This window comes from Leucopleurus acutus (assembly GCF_964270905.1).
Source record: "Leucopleurus acutus genome assembly, chromosome: 9".
NCBI classification, from domain to species: domain Eukaryota; kingdom Metazoa; phylum Chordata; class Mammalia; order Artiodactyla; family Delphinidae; genus Leucopleurus; species Leucopleurus acutus.
In genome coordinates this window covers 51,033,194-51,048,277 of record NC_139144.1, presented here as the reverse complement: position 1 = coordinate 51,048,277, position 15,084 = coordinate 51,033,194, and the positions used below count along the sequence as shown (strand labels likewise).

General features: G+C 35.8%; 1 protein-coding gene across 3 annotated transcripts in view; it reads right to left on the bottom strand.

Annotated features, from left to right (window-relative positions):
- Positions 1–15,084, bottom strand: part of SGCE (sarcoglycan epsilon) — a 66,983-nt gene that overhangs the window by 8,952 nt on the left and 42,947 nt on the right. For 2 of the 3 annotated variants that reach the window (XM_082846791.1, XM_082846789.1), the window contains 4 exons: positions 8,771–8,933; positions 6,167–6,378; positions 5,197–5,223; positions 4,281–4,469 (listed from right to left, as the gene is read on the bottom strand). In XM_082846791.1, coding sequence (XP_082702917.1) covers positions 4,281–4,469; positions 5,197–5,223; positions 6,167–6,378; positions 8,771–8,933 — 591 coding nt within the window. The remainder of the gene's footprint in view (positions 1–4,280; positions 4,470–5,196; positions 5,224–6,166; positions 6,379–8,770; positions 8,934–15,084) is intronic. The other variant, XM_082846790.1, reaches the window with a different exon arrangement.

Here is a 15,084-nt window from a genome sequence, read left to right as displayed (position 1 = left end):
TAGCTTGAAAATCATTCCAAAATTAAAAAGTTTATGAGGGCTTCCCTGGTGGCGCAGTGGTTAAGAATCCTCCTGCCAATGCAGGGGACACGGGTTCGAGCCCTGGTCCGGGAAGATCCTACATGCCGCGGAGCAACTAAGCCCGTGCGCCACAACTACTGAGCCTGTGCTCTAGAGCCCACAGCCACAACTACTGAGCCCATGTTCCACAACTACTGAAGCCCACGCGCCTAGAGCCCATGCTCCACAACGAGAAGCCATTGCAATGAGAAGCCCGTGCGCCACAACGAAGAGCAGTCCCCGCTTGCTGCAACTAGAGGAAGCCCACGCACAGCAACGAAGACCCAACACAGCCAAAATTAAAAATAAATAAATAAATTTATTTTAAAAAAGTTTATGAAACAACAGATATGTTAGCAAAGATCAAAATTAATTTGCCTTATATTTTTATATTATGTGATAATTTTAAAAGTCTGTCTATATTGTCTCTCTGATCTGAAAAGTAGAAGGAACACGGTACAAAATGAAATCCCCCCTTTCTAGCAGGTGTCCCGTCTCCTGGGCCTGCTCCAGTTTCCCTTTCCACTATCTGTTCAATCACCTTGCCCATAACCTGAATCAGAAATCCTTCGAGGTCAATGACCACATTATCTATCCCTGACTTGATATCAAGATTGGTAAATAACCTAATCTCAGTTTTGACCTAATTTAGGTCTCTTATCCATATCTCGATTTTATCATCTGCAAATGATTAAACATTTTTTTACTGTCTAATTTAAGGTGCCAGTCTGGAGTCCTATGAAGCATTCTACCAAAAAGAAAAGATGACTGTGTAATTGATAAATAACTGTGGCAGCCTCCCGTTACACAACTGCTACGAGTTCATAGACCTCGCTGTTACGAGGTTCGCTATACCTCGTGGACTGACTTGTTTAAAAGACCCAAACAAGTTTCTATGCAGCTCTGAAGGAAAGCTTTGCATGTTCTTGAGTCTTACTTAGAAGCCTACATAAACTTTCAGCCCTATTATGCCTGAATATTTCTGCTGTCAAGTCTGAAGAATAAACACAAAATAATGTAGCTAGCCACATTATTTATGAATGATAAATTCAGTACAGCTAGTATGAATATGTGAAGATGCATGCCCTTTTAGAGAGGGTTAATTAATAAATAACAGGCAGCATTATCCAAGGATATACCTGGTTATCAAGTATTGTGATACCTCATCGAATATCTCATTTTAACATTGAGAATTCAGTTCGATCCAAATGACCAAAATATTTATGTATGTGTGTACTTGGGCTAAAATAAACCTTCAAAAACAGGGAAGGAGCAAAAGCTGAATTTGCGTAAAGGACAGTTGTGATGAATCTGAAACAATAAATTCTCTATTATCTGGCATGGTTGGAAAATGAGGTTAATCACATATTCTGGCTTATAGGGAGTTACCATAGAGACTGTGCACATATTATCCATTTCCAAGAATAAAAGAAAGATAATATAAACTCAACACTGAAACCATATTGAATGTAATTTAATTTTCCTCTGATGAGTCAGACACACTTGATGATCTTGCAGTGCCTCAGAATAATCATTGTGAACATCATCAATTATCTATGTACCCTATTTATATAGAAGTGCTAGTTAATGGACTTTTTCCATTAGCAGAAATCTGAATAATATAAAGGTTTTCTGGACTTAAAAATACATGTATGGTCAAATTGTTGCAAGTTCAATAAAATAACCTATGGCATTTGCAAACAGAGAGATCTGATCAACATAAGGACAGTCTTGATGGGGTTATGGAAGGACCAGGAAGATGCATTTAGTTATAAACTAGGTAGGAAGTTTTCTTTTGCTTGTATATTAGTAGCAAAATTGCAAAGTCCTAGGAACATAGAATCAAAATAAAATTTAAAGAGTTATCCTTATTCCCAACAAATATGGTCAGAAAGCGTATCTAAAAAGTGACCCAGGCTTTTTTTCCTCCCTTAAATTTTTACTGACTTAAAAACATATTCAAGTTCCCCTATTCATTATAATGAATATTTCTCTCCTCTAAAATTTGATAGCATTGTTATTTTGTCAATAGAAGATTTCCCAAACTGTGTTCTTTAAATAGAGTTACCTCTTCCGATCTTTTCCGTGCTTTTCACAAAGCACATCAACACACTAAAGGCTCTGAGAACTCTTGTAGTTTAAACACAAAAAACAAAACACCCTGTTTCTCAAGTGTATTTGACCATTTCATGTTTGAAAATATAGATCAACCTTTGAAGAATAAATATCGACATTTCACTAGCATTCTTGGGTAAAGAACATAAGAAATGGAAGCCTTAAAGAATTCTTTAATTATTTTCATTTTGAAAATGAATGATAAGGCTGCTCATAATTTTCATCTAAAAAAAGACAGGAGAGATTGCTAAATTGTGAACTATTACAATATTCTTGAAATTTTCCTAATTTTTCTCATCAGTATCTAATAATCCTGGTAAAGTAGGTTTCATGATGACCCTCTAACCATCAGAGGACATAGAAATCCATCAGTTCCATTCAGTACAACTCAATTTTGTGAGACTTTAATATCTACATCCCTGATAGAATATTGTTTCCAAAACTCAAAATTTTAAATGTATGCAATTTTCCCTACTGCTAATGGAACTTGAATCAATTACACACAAACACACACACACATACATGCACACAAACACATACCTTGGTCTGTCCAACAGTAAGTACGTGTTGTCAGAGGACTTCAGGAAAATATTCATAATACTTTTAAGAGTCTCATTCTCTACCGAGCTAGCTGGGCGCGCTTTCACAATATTTTTAGATTGCCAAACTATTTTGGACAAACTTATAGTCTGACTGTCTATAATACTCATATTAATTACTGTTTAATCTTCAAATTACCACATGCTCTTTACACGGTTGCAAAATAAGCATTTGCAATGGAAAAATACACCCAATATGGTTCCCAAATAAATCTTTAATCAGTAAGAGGTTACTTTTATATCATATCCTAACGTTTGTGTGTGTGTGTGTGTGTGTTGGGGTGAGAGGGCCAGATTTTTTTGTATATCCATTGTATTTACAAAAGTAAACTGAAAAGGAGGATCTCAAAAGCAAACCGTGACTTCCTTGGGGAAACTGAATTTAACGCATTTTAACATATGGTTAAAAAAGAAAAGAACAGCCATGTTCTTAGAAATAAATGACACTTTTACCTACAATTCCCTTATACCAAAACCGAGCTTCTAGACATATAACATGGGTTCTCAAGAGCAACTGGCCAGTCTCCTCAACCAATCTCCTCCACACCTATCCCTTACAAAGGCCTCTTCCCAGGCTTTCTAACCATAGTCCTTCTAGCACTACAGAGAAGGTCTGTACTAATAAATTGTGTTTTGAGCCAAAATTGGAACTACTCATTTTGATATATAAGCAAATGACAAAAAACAAACAAAAAAACGCTGAAAACCCTGAGGCAAAAAAATTAGATTAAATAGATCTGTGGTAATAACATTAAAAACAATAGGTTAACAGAACCAAACAATTCTAATAGTTCTAAAAAGTAATCCATTTGCTATGCTTTAGGACATGCCTCTCTTTTCACAATTAACTCATCTTTGAGCAAGCATATGTTAGTTTATTAGCAGTGCCAGTTTCTTAAATATTAAGAGGAATGTCATCTTGTTTGGATTAGTGAAGGAAAAAAAGCATTTCCTGAAGGTAATTCTATTTATTTGGGTTAGCACCATGGGGTTGGGATCTACACTATCAGTATTTTGCTATTTTCTCCTCCAGTTATAAACAAATAAATGCAACAACAATGAAGACGTCTGGTCTTGAAAGACATTAAGTAGATATATTCATGCATTAATAATTACGGTTCCAGGGGCTTCCCTGGTGGTGCAGTGGTCAAGAATCCGCGTGCCAATGCAGGGGACACGGGTTCGAGCCCTGGTCCGGGAAGATCCCACATGCCGCGGAGCAACTAAGCTCATGCACCACAACTACTGAGCCTGTGTTCTAGAGCCTGCGAGCCACAACTACTGAGCCCACGTGCCACAACTACTGAAGCCTGCATGCCTAGAGCCCATGCTCCGCAACAAGAGAAGCCACCGCAATAAGCCCGCACACCATAATGAAGAGTAGCCCCAGCTTGCCACAACTAGAGAAATGCCACGCGCAGCAACGAAGACCCAACGCAGCCAAAAATAAATAAATAAATAAATTTTTTAAAATAATAATAATTACGGTTCCAAGTGGATACTTACTGCTGTGTTTGCATCAATGGCATATTAGTGCTCTCATAATTGTCTGCGTGTAGAGGAGGTACGATTTCCCCAGTCACAGGGTGAAACACAGGAAGTGTTGACAGGGGCCATGCTATCTCTCTATTCTTGGACATGTCACGAAGTTCTTTGGTAGATTTCTGAATAGCACTATGATGGACCAGTTGGATGCTAGGTCAAAAAGAAATAAAACCACATATACTTAAAATCACATATTAGCCCCACAGGTCATCAGTTTGAAAAAGTTACAAAATCATTTTTTCTTTTTAAAATAAGAAGACATCATTTAACTCTGGGCATTCTACAAGTTATTTCAGAAAAAGATACATTTCATATACTTTTAACATAACAAAACTGAAAATTAGAAACTAATTTTTAAATAAATGCATCTCTCATTAAAGTAAGCTATAAAGCACTGCGTTACTATTACAGCCCTAGGTAGCAAACTACTATTCTATTTAATTTCTACGATTAAGATAAAACTACCATAGCTTTTATATTGTTGCTTCTGATGGGGCATTTATAAATACTCACAGAAGTTTCATTTTATGGTAGGTTATTACTGTAGATTCAGGAAAACGTGTATGAAAGGTCTTTTCATCTGTTCTCTGGTTTATAGAAATGCAGATTGGGAAATCACATAATATAAATGGCAAGTTAATATGCTGAATCTGAAATATTTTAGTTTTAATTTTTATCTATATAATCTTAGTTTTCACACACTTTTTATTTTTAGTCTCACCCCTCCTAAAGATCTCTATTTAGAAAGCAGCTTTCACATTTATGAAATAAACTATGAAAGATGATGAATGGGGAAAAAAAAAGCATGACACACATGTATGGAGCATGAGAAGCAACTGAGAAATGAAAAAGAAAATAACAGGAAGAAGACACTTACTCTGGTGTTTGCATGTTTCTCTTTTCCCTAGAAACAAAACAAAATTTATGAATTAAATAATAGCATTGATATTTGGAACATTAAGACTATATGCTCATGGATCTTGCACGAGGTGGAAATGCTGACACTGTTACTATTAAACGCAACCAGGCAGCATTTGCCACCAGGTTTATGACGTTACTTGGATGAGTACACATACAGAGATGGAATACTGGTGAGAAACGCACAGGAAAAAATGAAAAAAAAAATGGAGATTAAGAATCAAGCTCTTGGAAATAAGTTCCATGACATGATGAAATCAGGCTACATGTAAAAATGGAAGAACTTGTTACTTGCTGCTTTATTAATTTTTTATCCTTTGTTTTGTTACCCTGACTTCCAGATAATCTCGGGAGATTATTTTAATTGACATAGATGTCCAGAAAGTACTAACTATTCATGAAGTGAAGACTCATTACTCAAATTATCATCTCATTTTCATTAATTTACTCCTAAGTTTTTATATATCTATATATACCTTTAAATATTTAGGTGGTATCGCCCTGTTTGATAGCAGAACAATTTCAAGAAAAATTCTGACCATCATTTCTGATCAAACTGACTGAGACAATTTATTTATTTAAAGTGCAATTACCATGTCAATAGATTCCGCAGTCTCTGCTTACACAGGATGGCTTGTATAACCAAAATATCTAGCCTCAGTTATTCTTGGGACTGTTTTGCCTGCAAGAATTTACATCTAGCCTTAATAATTTTTGAATAAAGTAATTATAACCTCTAATTTAATTTACTAGACTCAAAACTATTTTACTTCATTTTAAAGGAATAAAGTACTGTAGTTTGACTTGAACACAATTTCAATTCATTTATAAAGTGTTTTATGCACTAAATGAAACTTGGCTTTTAATGGAATCTTATATGTTATCTTAGTAGCTCTATAATTTTTTTATTAGTGATTTAAAGTACTCACACTCCTTCCCGTCGGCAGCACATGATATAAGCAAGTATTAGAAAAAGGACCAATGCTACTGCCGAGGGCACAGCCAGTGTAATTAGGAAATCCGTGTAATAGTCTCTGCTTTTCAAAGAATCGGAAGGGGGTTTGTATTCTCCACCATCAGGTAAAATCCCTTCTCCACGAATCACTTCGTGATAGGTGGACACTTGCTTTGTTTTATCAACCTGACACAAAAGAAGACAATTACACATCAAATTAATAGTTGCAAACATTATGAGAGTTTAAGATCTAGACATATCAAGACAGTCTTTGACTAATATCTAAAAAGCAATCTTTTCCAATTACTTTATCACCTTGAACTTGTAATTATTTATGGAAACTAGGAAGAAGTAATGCATAAAAGTAATAAATTAAAGGGTGTATATTGGCCTACTTTCTAGGTCCTTCCCACAACATATATACATACATAAACGTATACAAATATAACAAATATGTGTGCATGTGTAGGTGTGTGTGTGTACAGTTGTTCTTTTTCAGTTTACTTCCTCCAAAGCAGAAGTCCTTCACACCACTCTGTATATTTCTTGTTTCCTAGTGACAAATCTCTAGTGCAGATGTTACAAACTGTGAACTGGCTGACTTCACAGCCAGTTCATACTCACAGTATGTGAGTATGGTTTCTAAGGTTAGTAATAGAGAGAAAAAAAAAGAGAGAGAGAGACAATTTCTACGTGACTACAACCTTGATCTTTCTGCCATCCAGCTGACAGAAGTAGTTTTTAGGAAAGATAGTTTAAGGAACAGGTAACCCATCCAATGCTACAGTTTCAATAAATTCTATTCCAGGCTCAAAAAATGTACAACAGTTGGACTATGTTAATTTACCTCCACAGTAATTGAACTGCTTTCACTATGTTGCATTTAATTATGCTAAGGTTTTTACTGAAGGGCACTACAAAAATAGCCATGTGAAACTTGTTACTACATTTGCTCGCGGCTTAAAAGAATGTTGGGGAGAATTATCTGTGGCATTTCTCAGCATCCTCTCCCATAAAACTCCACTGGAAGAATTTTGTTAATGATACAGTGCTAGTAAAAACTTTATCTTCTGCCAAGGAATTGACGCTCTGCCTCCTTTAAGAATGAGAACCAAATAACAGATGAATTTCCTCATTTAATCTGGGACATTAGGAGGCTTATTGTCAAACTTGACCTTAGGCTTATGTTTTGGTCAAGTTTAGGTCCTGATTTTCCAGTTCTTTTATATTTTATGTATTATGTTTATTGTCTGACCCTTTAATTTAAACCTCCTGAAATCTTCTGTGGTAAGATGTGACCTATAAATAAATACAAGTAAAAGAAAAAACCGAAAATTCCCAAGCTTTCTCTTATGAAGTCTTACCACAGAAATTAAAATCTTCAAAGAAGTCATTTTTAAACCTTTAGAAATTAGATAATTTTCCTAAACATGAACACTGTACAGCACAAGCACAAATAAAATGGTGTTGTCAGGGCCCACTGTCTACTGGCTCTGGTGAGAGGCATCTATTTAAGTTATGATTGCAGCCACTCAGTCTTTAGCACCCTTGTATGGTTAGCAGGATGACTGAAATATTGAGCTTTGTAAATAATACACATAAACCACAGCATCTGAATAATTTTACTTGATTTGAGAAGACAGGGCAAGAGCATTATTTTCCTAAGACACAGCGACATGGAAAGAGGAGCCTGGGGCCAAGGGCCACAGGTGCTAAGTGCCACAGTGTGAGCAGTATGTTCTCCCATCCTGGATCTGCGAAAAGTGCCTGCCGCTGGTTCTCTAAGACATGAAGTGACAGTTGTGTTTATGTGTTGATATTTGTTCAAATGTCAACTTTAAACTTAGACCTAATTCACTCACCACCAATCATCAAGAGTTGACAGAAGTTAAATCTAAAGGTCGCTAAAGAAGTGAAACAACTTTCCTATCTTCCAGAAAGGAGGATCAAAAAATTTAATATAACTTATATATAAAATATCATATATACCTTTCACATACAGGAATTCTTACCCATATGTTCCTAAGTCTTTGAGCATGTTAATAAAAAAGTGATTTAGAAAGAAATAGTTAATATTTACGGGGCTGGGGGTAAGAGTCTAACTTTCCTCTGCTTTTCCTTTTATTCCTTGGTCTCTCCCTACAATCTGCGTTTCTAGGACATTGAATCATAGCACAATATTGCTTTATTTCAGATTTGTGATTGTATTCTGGTCTCCGCTTCCCAAGTGGGACAGTGGCAGCATATCTGAGGCTTCCTGCTCATGTCACACTGACTCCAAAATCTATCCTGACTTAGCAGCCACCTGGATGTCCAGGGGGAACACTTGGACCACCTGCCAAGCTAATCTGGCCCCCACAACTAATCAAGAGTAGACTGAGTACAAAAGTGGAGGTACTAGTTCTTAAATGGATGCACTTTCAACGGACTTGCCAAATCCTTAAAGTCAAGGGAAGTCAACGGCAGTTAACAAAGTAAACCCAGGATTTGTTCCTAAAAGCAGTTCAGGTTTTAGTCAAATGCTATCTCCAGCCACATCACTTCTAATTACATTTGCAAAAACAAAATAAAAACTCACCAACGAAATTTTGCACCAGTCGATGTAAAACTGAGTACGAAATTTTTTATCACACGTTATTACAGGCTCCATTTCTTGACTGCATCTCAATTGATTCTGAGGATTTTCAACTTCTCGTAAACAAGAAGAAAATGGAACGTCGGCACCAACCATGACATAAACGCTGCAAAAATGTGAAACACTCAGGTTATCCTTTAAGAAAATTGGGAACACTGAAAAACAATCTACCCTGAAAGCAGGATTTATCCTTTTGAATTGAGGGATTATCTACAATCATCCCTAAGGTAGGGGCCTGGGCTTTAAAAGCAGTGATTCATGTAGGGGCTTCTTTTCATTCTTTCCTTTATTCAACCAATATTTACTGGGTGCTTTGGTGTACGAGACACTCTCTTGATTCCCTGTTAATTTCTAAAAATTTTTTCACCCTAATTAATTCAAAATAATCATGTATCATATTTCAATTACAATATTGGGTAGACTACATTCAAAAATATTCTTAAAGTAAATTGTTTAGAAAATAATATTAGCACTAAAATAATTATCAGTAATAAATCTTCATCTGATTTCATTTTTAATAAGATTGTGATATTACATCCTGGAGGTGTGGAGCTGTAGGCAGACTTCTCCATTCTACCTAAGAGTTTTATCCATCAGCTTTCCTACTGCAGAGACCCCTACTGTTAGGTTCCTCATTATAAGGTCCTTCAATCTTTAAGAAGCTAATATAAAAGAAAAACTATTGTTTGGTAAATACAAATTAGGCAAACAAAATGTATTTTCTTGATGTGTATCTTGGCAACTAGGGGAAAAGAACTCTATTCAATTTGCCAGTAAGAGTTTCACAATAAAAGTGAAGATAGGGATAATAGCATTTAAATAATCTTGGAGCAGCTTAAGAGGGTAGGAATTTCATAGGTTTTTTCCAAAAGAAAAGGGAAAACCAGGAAATTACTCTAAATAAATATTATTTCTTTTCCTATTGACAGTGCTATAACTACTTACAAAATGGAATAAATCCATCAAAATTCCAGCTGTCTTCTTTGCAGAAATTGACAAACTGATCTTAAAACTCATATGGAAATTCAAGGGACCCACCCACACACAAAATTCTTGAAAAAGAAAAACAAAGTTGGAAGACTCACAATTACCAACTTCAAAACTTACTATAAAGCAATAGTAATGAAGACAGTGTGGTACTATCGTTAAGGCTTGGCATGTAGATCAGTGGAATAGAATTCAGAGTCCAAAAATAAACTCTTTAGTAAATTGATTTTGTCACAGGTGCCAAGACAATTCAATGGGGGAAAGAATAGTCTTTACAACAAATGGTACCAGAACAACTGGATATCCACATGCAAAAAAAAGAAGGTGGACCCCCATCTCACACCATATAAAAATTTACTCAAAAAAAAATCAAAAACTTAAATGTAACAGCTAAAACTATTAAACTCTGAGAAGAAAGCAGACACAAATTTTAATGACCTTGAATTAAGCAACAGTTTCTTAGATATGACACCAAAAGTTCCAGCAATAACAGGAGAAAATAGATAAATTGGATTCTATCAAATTTTAAAACTTTGTGCTTCAAAGGACATCATCAAGAAAGTGAAAAGGCAACCCACAGAACAAAAGAAAATCTTTACAAGTCATATGTCTAATAAGGGACTTATACCTATAACATATAAAAGCCTCTAACAATTCCATAACAAAGAGACAAATAATCCAATTTCAGAATGACAAAGGATCTGAACTGATATTTCTCCAAAGAAGGTATACAAATGTCCAATAAGTGCGTGAAAAGATGCTCAACATCATTAGCCATCAGCAAAATAGAAGTCAAAACCACAATGAGATACCACTTCACACCCATTAGAATGGCTACAATGAAAAAGACAGACAGTAGGAAGTGCTAGCGAGGATGGGGAGAAACTGGAACTCTCCTACTCTGCTGGTGGGAATGGAAAATGGTGCAAGTGCTTGGAAGACAGCCTCGCAGTTCAAGAGATTAAATACAGAGTTACCATATATCTCAGCAATTCCACTCCTAAGTATATACCCTAAGAGAAACTTAAATATATGCCTATCAAAAAGCTTGTACATAAATGTTCACAGCAACATTCTTCTTCATAGTCAAAAAGTGGAAACAATCCAAATGCTCATCAACTAATGAATGGATACAAAGTAAAATATCCATACTTTACCCAGCCATAAAATGGAATGAAGTACTGTACATGAAACAACATGGATGAACCTTGAAAACAATATGCTAAGTGACAGAAGTTGGTCACAAAAGACCACATATTGTATGACTCCATTGATATGAAATGTCCAGAATATGCAAATTTATAGACAGCAAGAAAATAAATTGTGGTTGCCTAGAGCTGGGGATTGTGGTGGTGGTGACTGTTAACGGGTGTGAGAGGGGAGTGTTGGGAGGATAAAAATGCTCTAAAATTGACTGTGGTAATGACTGTACAACTTTGTCAATAAACTAAATCCACTGAGTTATATATACTTTAAATAGGTGAATTGTATAGTATGTAAAGTATATCTCAATAAAAAAGCTGTTTTTTTAAAAAAAAAAGAAATAAAAGTATGGCACAAAAATTCAAATGTATGTAAGTATGAAGTCACACCCTTAATTGACAACTGTGCCCCAGAGTACCATTACACAGATTCATTTGGTTGCTCTTTATGTGAATTTTATATTTGGACTTAATTTGAAAGACTTTTTAAAAACTATGGTGTCTTTGGGAGACAAACAGTATATAATGGATTGAAATTTAAAATCAAGTTAAACATTTATAAGTTCAGAAAAAGTAGATATAAAAAACCACTGGTGGGGCTTCCCTGGTGGCGCAGGAGTTGAAAGTCTGCCTGCTGATGCAGGGGACACAGGTTTGTGCCCTGGTCCGGGAGGATCCCACATGCCGCGGAGCGGCTAGGCCCGTGAGCCATGGCCGCTGAGCCTGCGCATCCGGAGCCTGTGCTCCGCAACGGAAGAGGCCACAACAGTGAGAGGCCTGCGTACCACAAAAAAAAAAAAAAAAAAAAAGAACAAAATAATGCTATTTGCAGCAACATGGATGGACCTAGAGATTGTCATACTGAGTGAAGTAAGTCATACAGAGAAAGACAAATATCATATGCTATCATTTATATGTGAAATCTAAAAAAATGGTACAAATGAATTTATTTACAAAACAGAAAAAGAGTCACAGATGTAGAATACAAGCTTATGGTTACCAAGGGGGAAAGGGGATGGGGTGGGGGGAAGGGATAAACTGGGAGATTGGTATTGACATATATACACTAGTATATAAAAAATAGATAACTAATAAGGGCCTACTGTATAGCACAGGGAACTCTTCTCAATACTCTGTAATGACCTATGTGGGAAACGAATCTAAAAAAGAGTGGATATATGTCTATGTATAACTGATTCACTTTGCTGTACAGCAGAAACTAACACAACATTGTAAATCAACTACACTACAATAAAAATTTAAAAAAAGAAATATATTCCATTTACAACAATTTGTTAACTTTTAAACTTCATATAAAGCCAATTTCTATCCCCTTATTAACTGCTTAGCAAAGACCATATTTTTCCTTGATAACTGTGAAATATATTTGTAAATACAGAAATAAAATAAATATTTTAAAAACTGTTAGAAGTTCTCTTGCTTTTACATAACATTGATTTGCATTTATAATTAGTAAGATTTTAAATTAATTCACTTCAAGATAACATAAATAGGCATAAGCATACGTTTTGGGTGCTTTGAAATGTTTTATTTTTTTCCTCAAATTATAAAAGCAATATAAAAACATTACATAAAACGTGGGATATAAAAACAATTAACTTCTATTACCAAGATCACGATTTTCATTTTCCAATGTACCTTGCAGAATACTTTTCAAGTGCATATATTTTAGCCTAATTGCAATCAATCTCTAAAATATAATTTTGTATCCTGCTTTTTCACTTAATGCGTCATAAGCATTTACCATATTGTACAGTCTTTGTAATTATGTTTTTATAGAAGTATAATTTTTAAGTGTACATGATTTATTCAGTAATTATTTCAGAGTTGGACACGTAAGTTGCTTCTCATTTTTTGATGTTATAAATAATATTGTAAAGACTATCTCTGTGCATATTCTTTAATGTTACTATCTTAAAAGAGATGCCCAGAAGTGGAAACATTTTTATGACAGTTGACACATACTGCCAAACTACTTTCTTCTCTACTTGGATGATCCAGAAGCTTCACAAACTTAATATGTTCCAAACTGAGCTCATCATCACCCCACCCCACCTCCACCTGTTGCTCCTTCCATCATCTTCTCTCTTGGTGATTGGCATGGCCAGATGCTCAAGCACCATCATCTTTGACGCCTGTCCTTTTCCCTACATATTCAATCTATCATCAGTCTCTGACATTTACCCTGAAAGAACTCTCATACACACCGGTCCACTTTGTTCCATCCCACTGCTACCACCCCAGTTCTAGTCACTGTCACTTTCCACAGGGAGTAAAGCCAACAGCCCCTTGATTGTCCTCCTTGAACCCAGTCTCTCACTGTTCTCAGGGAGCCTATCTGCAGAATGAATGATACCAGTTTACAAACAGAAGCAACTGTATATTTGAAAGTTGCTAAGAGAGTAGTTCTTAAAAGTTCTCATCACAAGAAAAAAAAATTGTATCTATGTGAGGTGATGGATGTTAACTAAAGTTATTGTGGTGATCATTTTGCAATATATACTTATATCAAATCTTGATGCTGTACACCTTAAACTTATCCAATGTTATATCGTCAATTATATCACAATAACACTAGAAAAGTAAATAAGTTAATAAATAAAATGCAAACACACTACTCAAGAGAAGCAGATACTGGATTTGCCTTGTAAGTCAAAAAAACATGTATTTATTGCTTCTTTTATAGAGCCAGTAAGTTTCAACATGTTGGCTTTTTAAAAACATAATTTTGTACGAGGCCATGTATAACAATTATAATTCTATGCTATATGTGCTAAAATACATCTTTCCTAATCTGCTGTTTTCCCAGATCTTTGACATGCAGCTTTTTTTGATTTGCAGCTATTTTGATAGGCTAGCCTTTTGATAGGCAGAAATTTAAAATTTTTATGAAGTGAAAGGAGGATGATCTTTACCTTCATGACCATAGCCATATGTTTTCAAACTTTCAAATATATGTAAACAGATGGGATGGGAGCATATTATCAAGTTCAAGGCTCTCAAGCAATGTTAACGAAACATGGTGACTCACAATCTTAGGCACTGGGTACTCTGAGTAAAATTTGTTCCTTACGAAGGATTTTTTCTTCCAACTTGAACAACTCAATTTCCCTTGAGGTAAAAAGCATTTACTGAGTCCTTCACACATACAATGTGGAGAACCGCGTTACAGGTAAACAATTTAAGTCAGGGGCTTCCCTGGTGGCGCAGTGGTTATGCATCCGCCTGCCAGTGCAGGGGACACGGGTTTGAGCCCTGGTCCGGGAAGATCCCATCCCACATGCTACGGAGCAACTAAGCCCGTGCGCCACTACTACTGAGCCCGCGCTCCAGAGCCCGCAAGCCACAATTACTGAAGCCTGCGTGCCTAGAGCACGTGCTCCCAAGAGAAGCCACAGCAATGAGAAGCCCACACACCGCAACGAAGAGGAGCCCCCGCTCGCCGCAACTAGAGAAAGCCTCCGCACAGCAAAGAAGACCCAACACAGCCAAAAGTAAAAATAAATAAAATAAAATAAATTTATTAAAAAAAAAATTAAGTCAAAACTCTGGTTTTTGTCAGCAACAGCCAGATAAACAGATCCAGTGATTGTATTTTTTTACCTAATTGTCCAAGTAATGAATGTATTTTATTCCTTCTTTTATGTATATAGGAGACAAGGGACAGTTTAGAGAAGAAAGTGTCCACATATGCTACATGTTGCCTGGGAACTCTTGAGCTCTTGAAAGAAAATGCATCATGATTCCTGCCTCTCTGCTCCACCCCACTTCTTTGTTCTGTGCATATCAGTCAATCAAAAAATAAGATGAAAAATAAAGAAGAAATAAAATTAAATAAAGAATCTAATTCAGAATAAGAAATAAAACAAAGAATAAGGTCACTTCTGGACTCTAGTTCTACTGCTTGTTACTCATCTTTACTGGAGAAGGGATGAATTATCTTAACAAAAGAGGGAACTGGCACACAAGGCTCAGACCTTTCTGGAGTTTTTATTTGTGGGAGGATTTTCCTGCTTGCAGAAAGGAGGCATTTAGGTTTGGTCTATT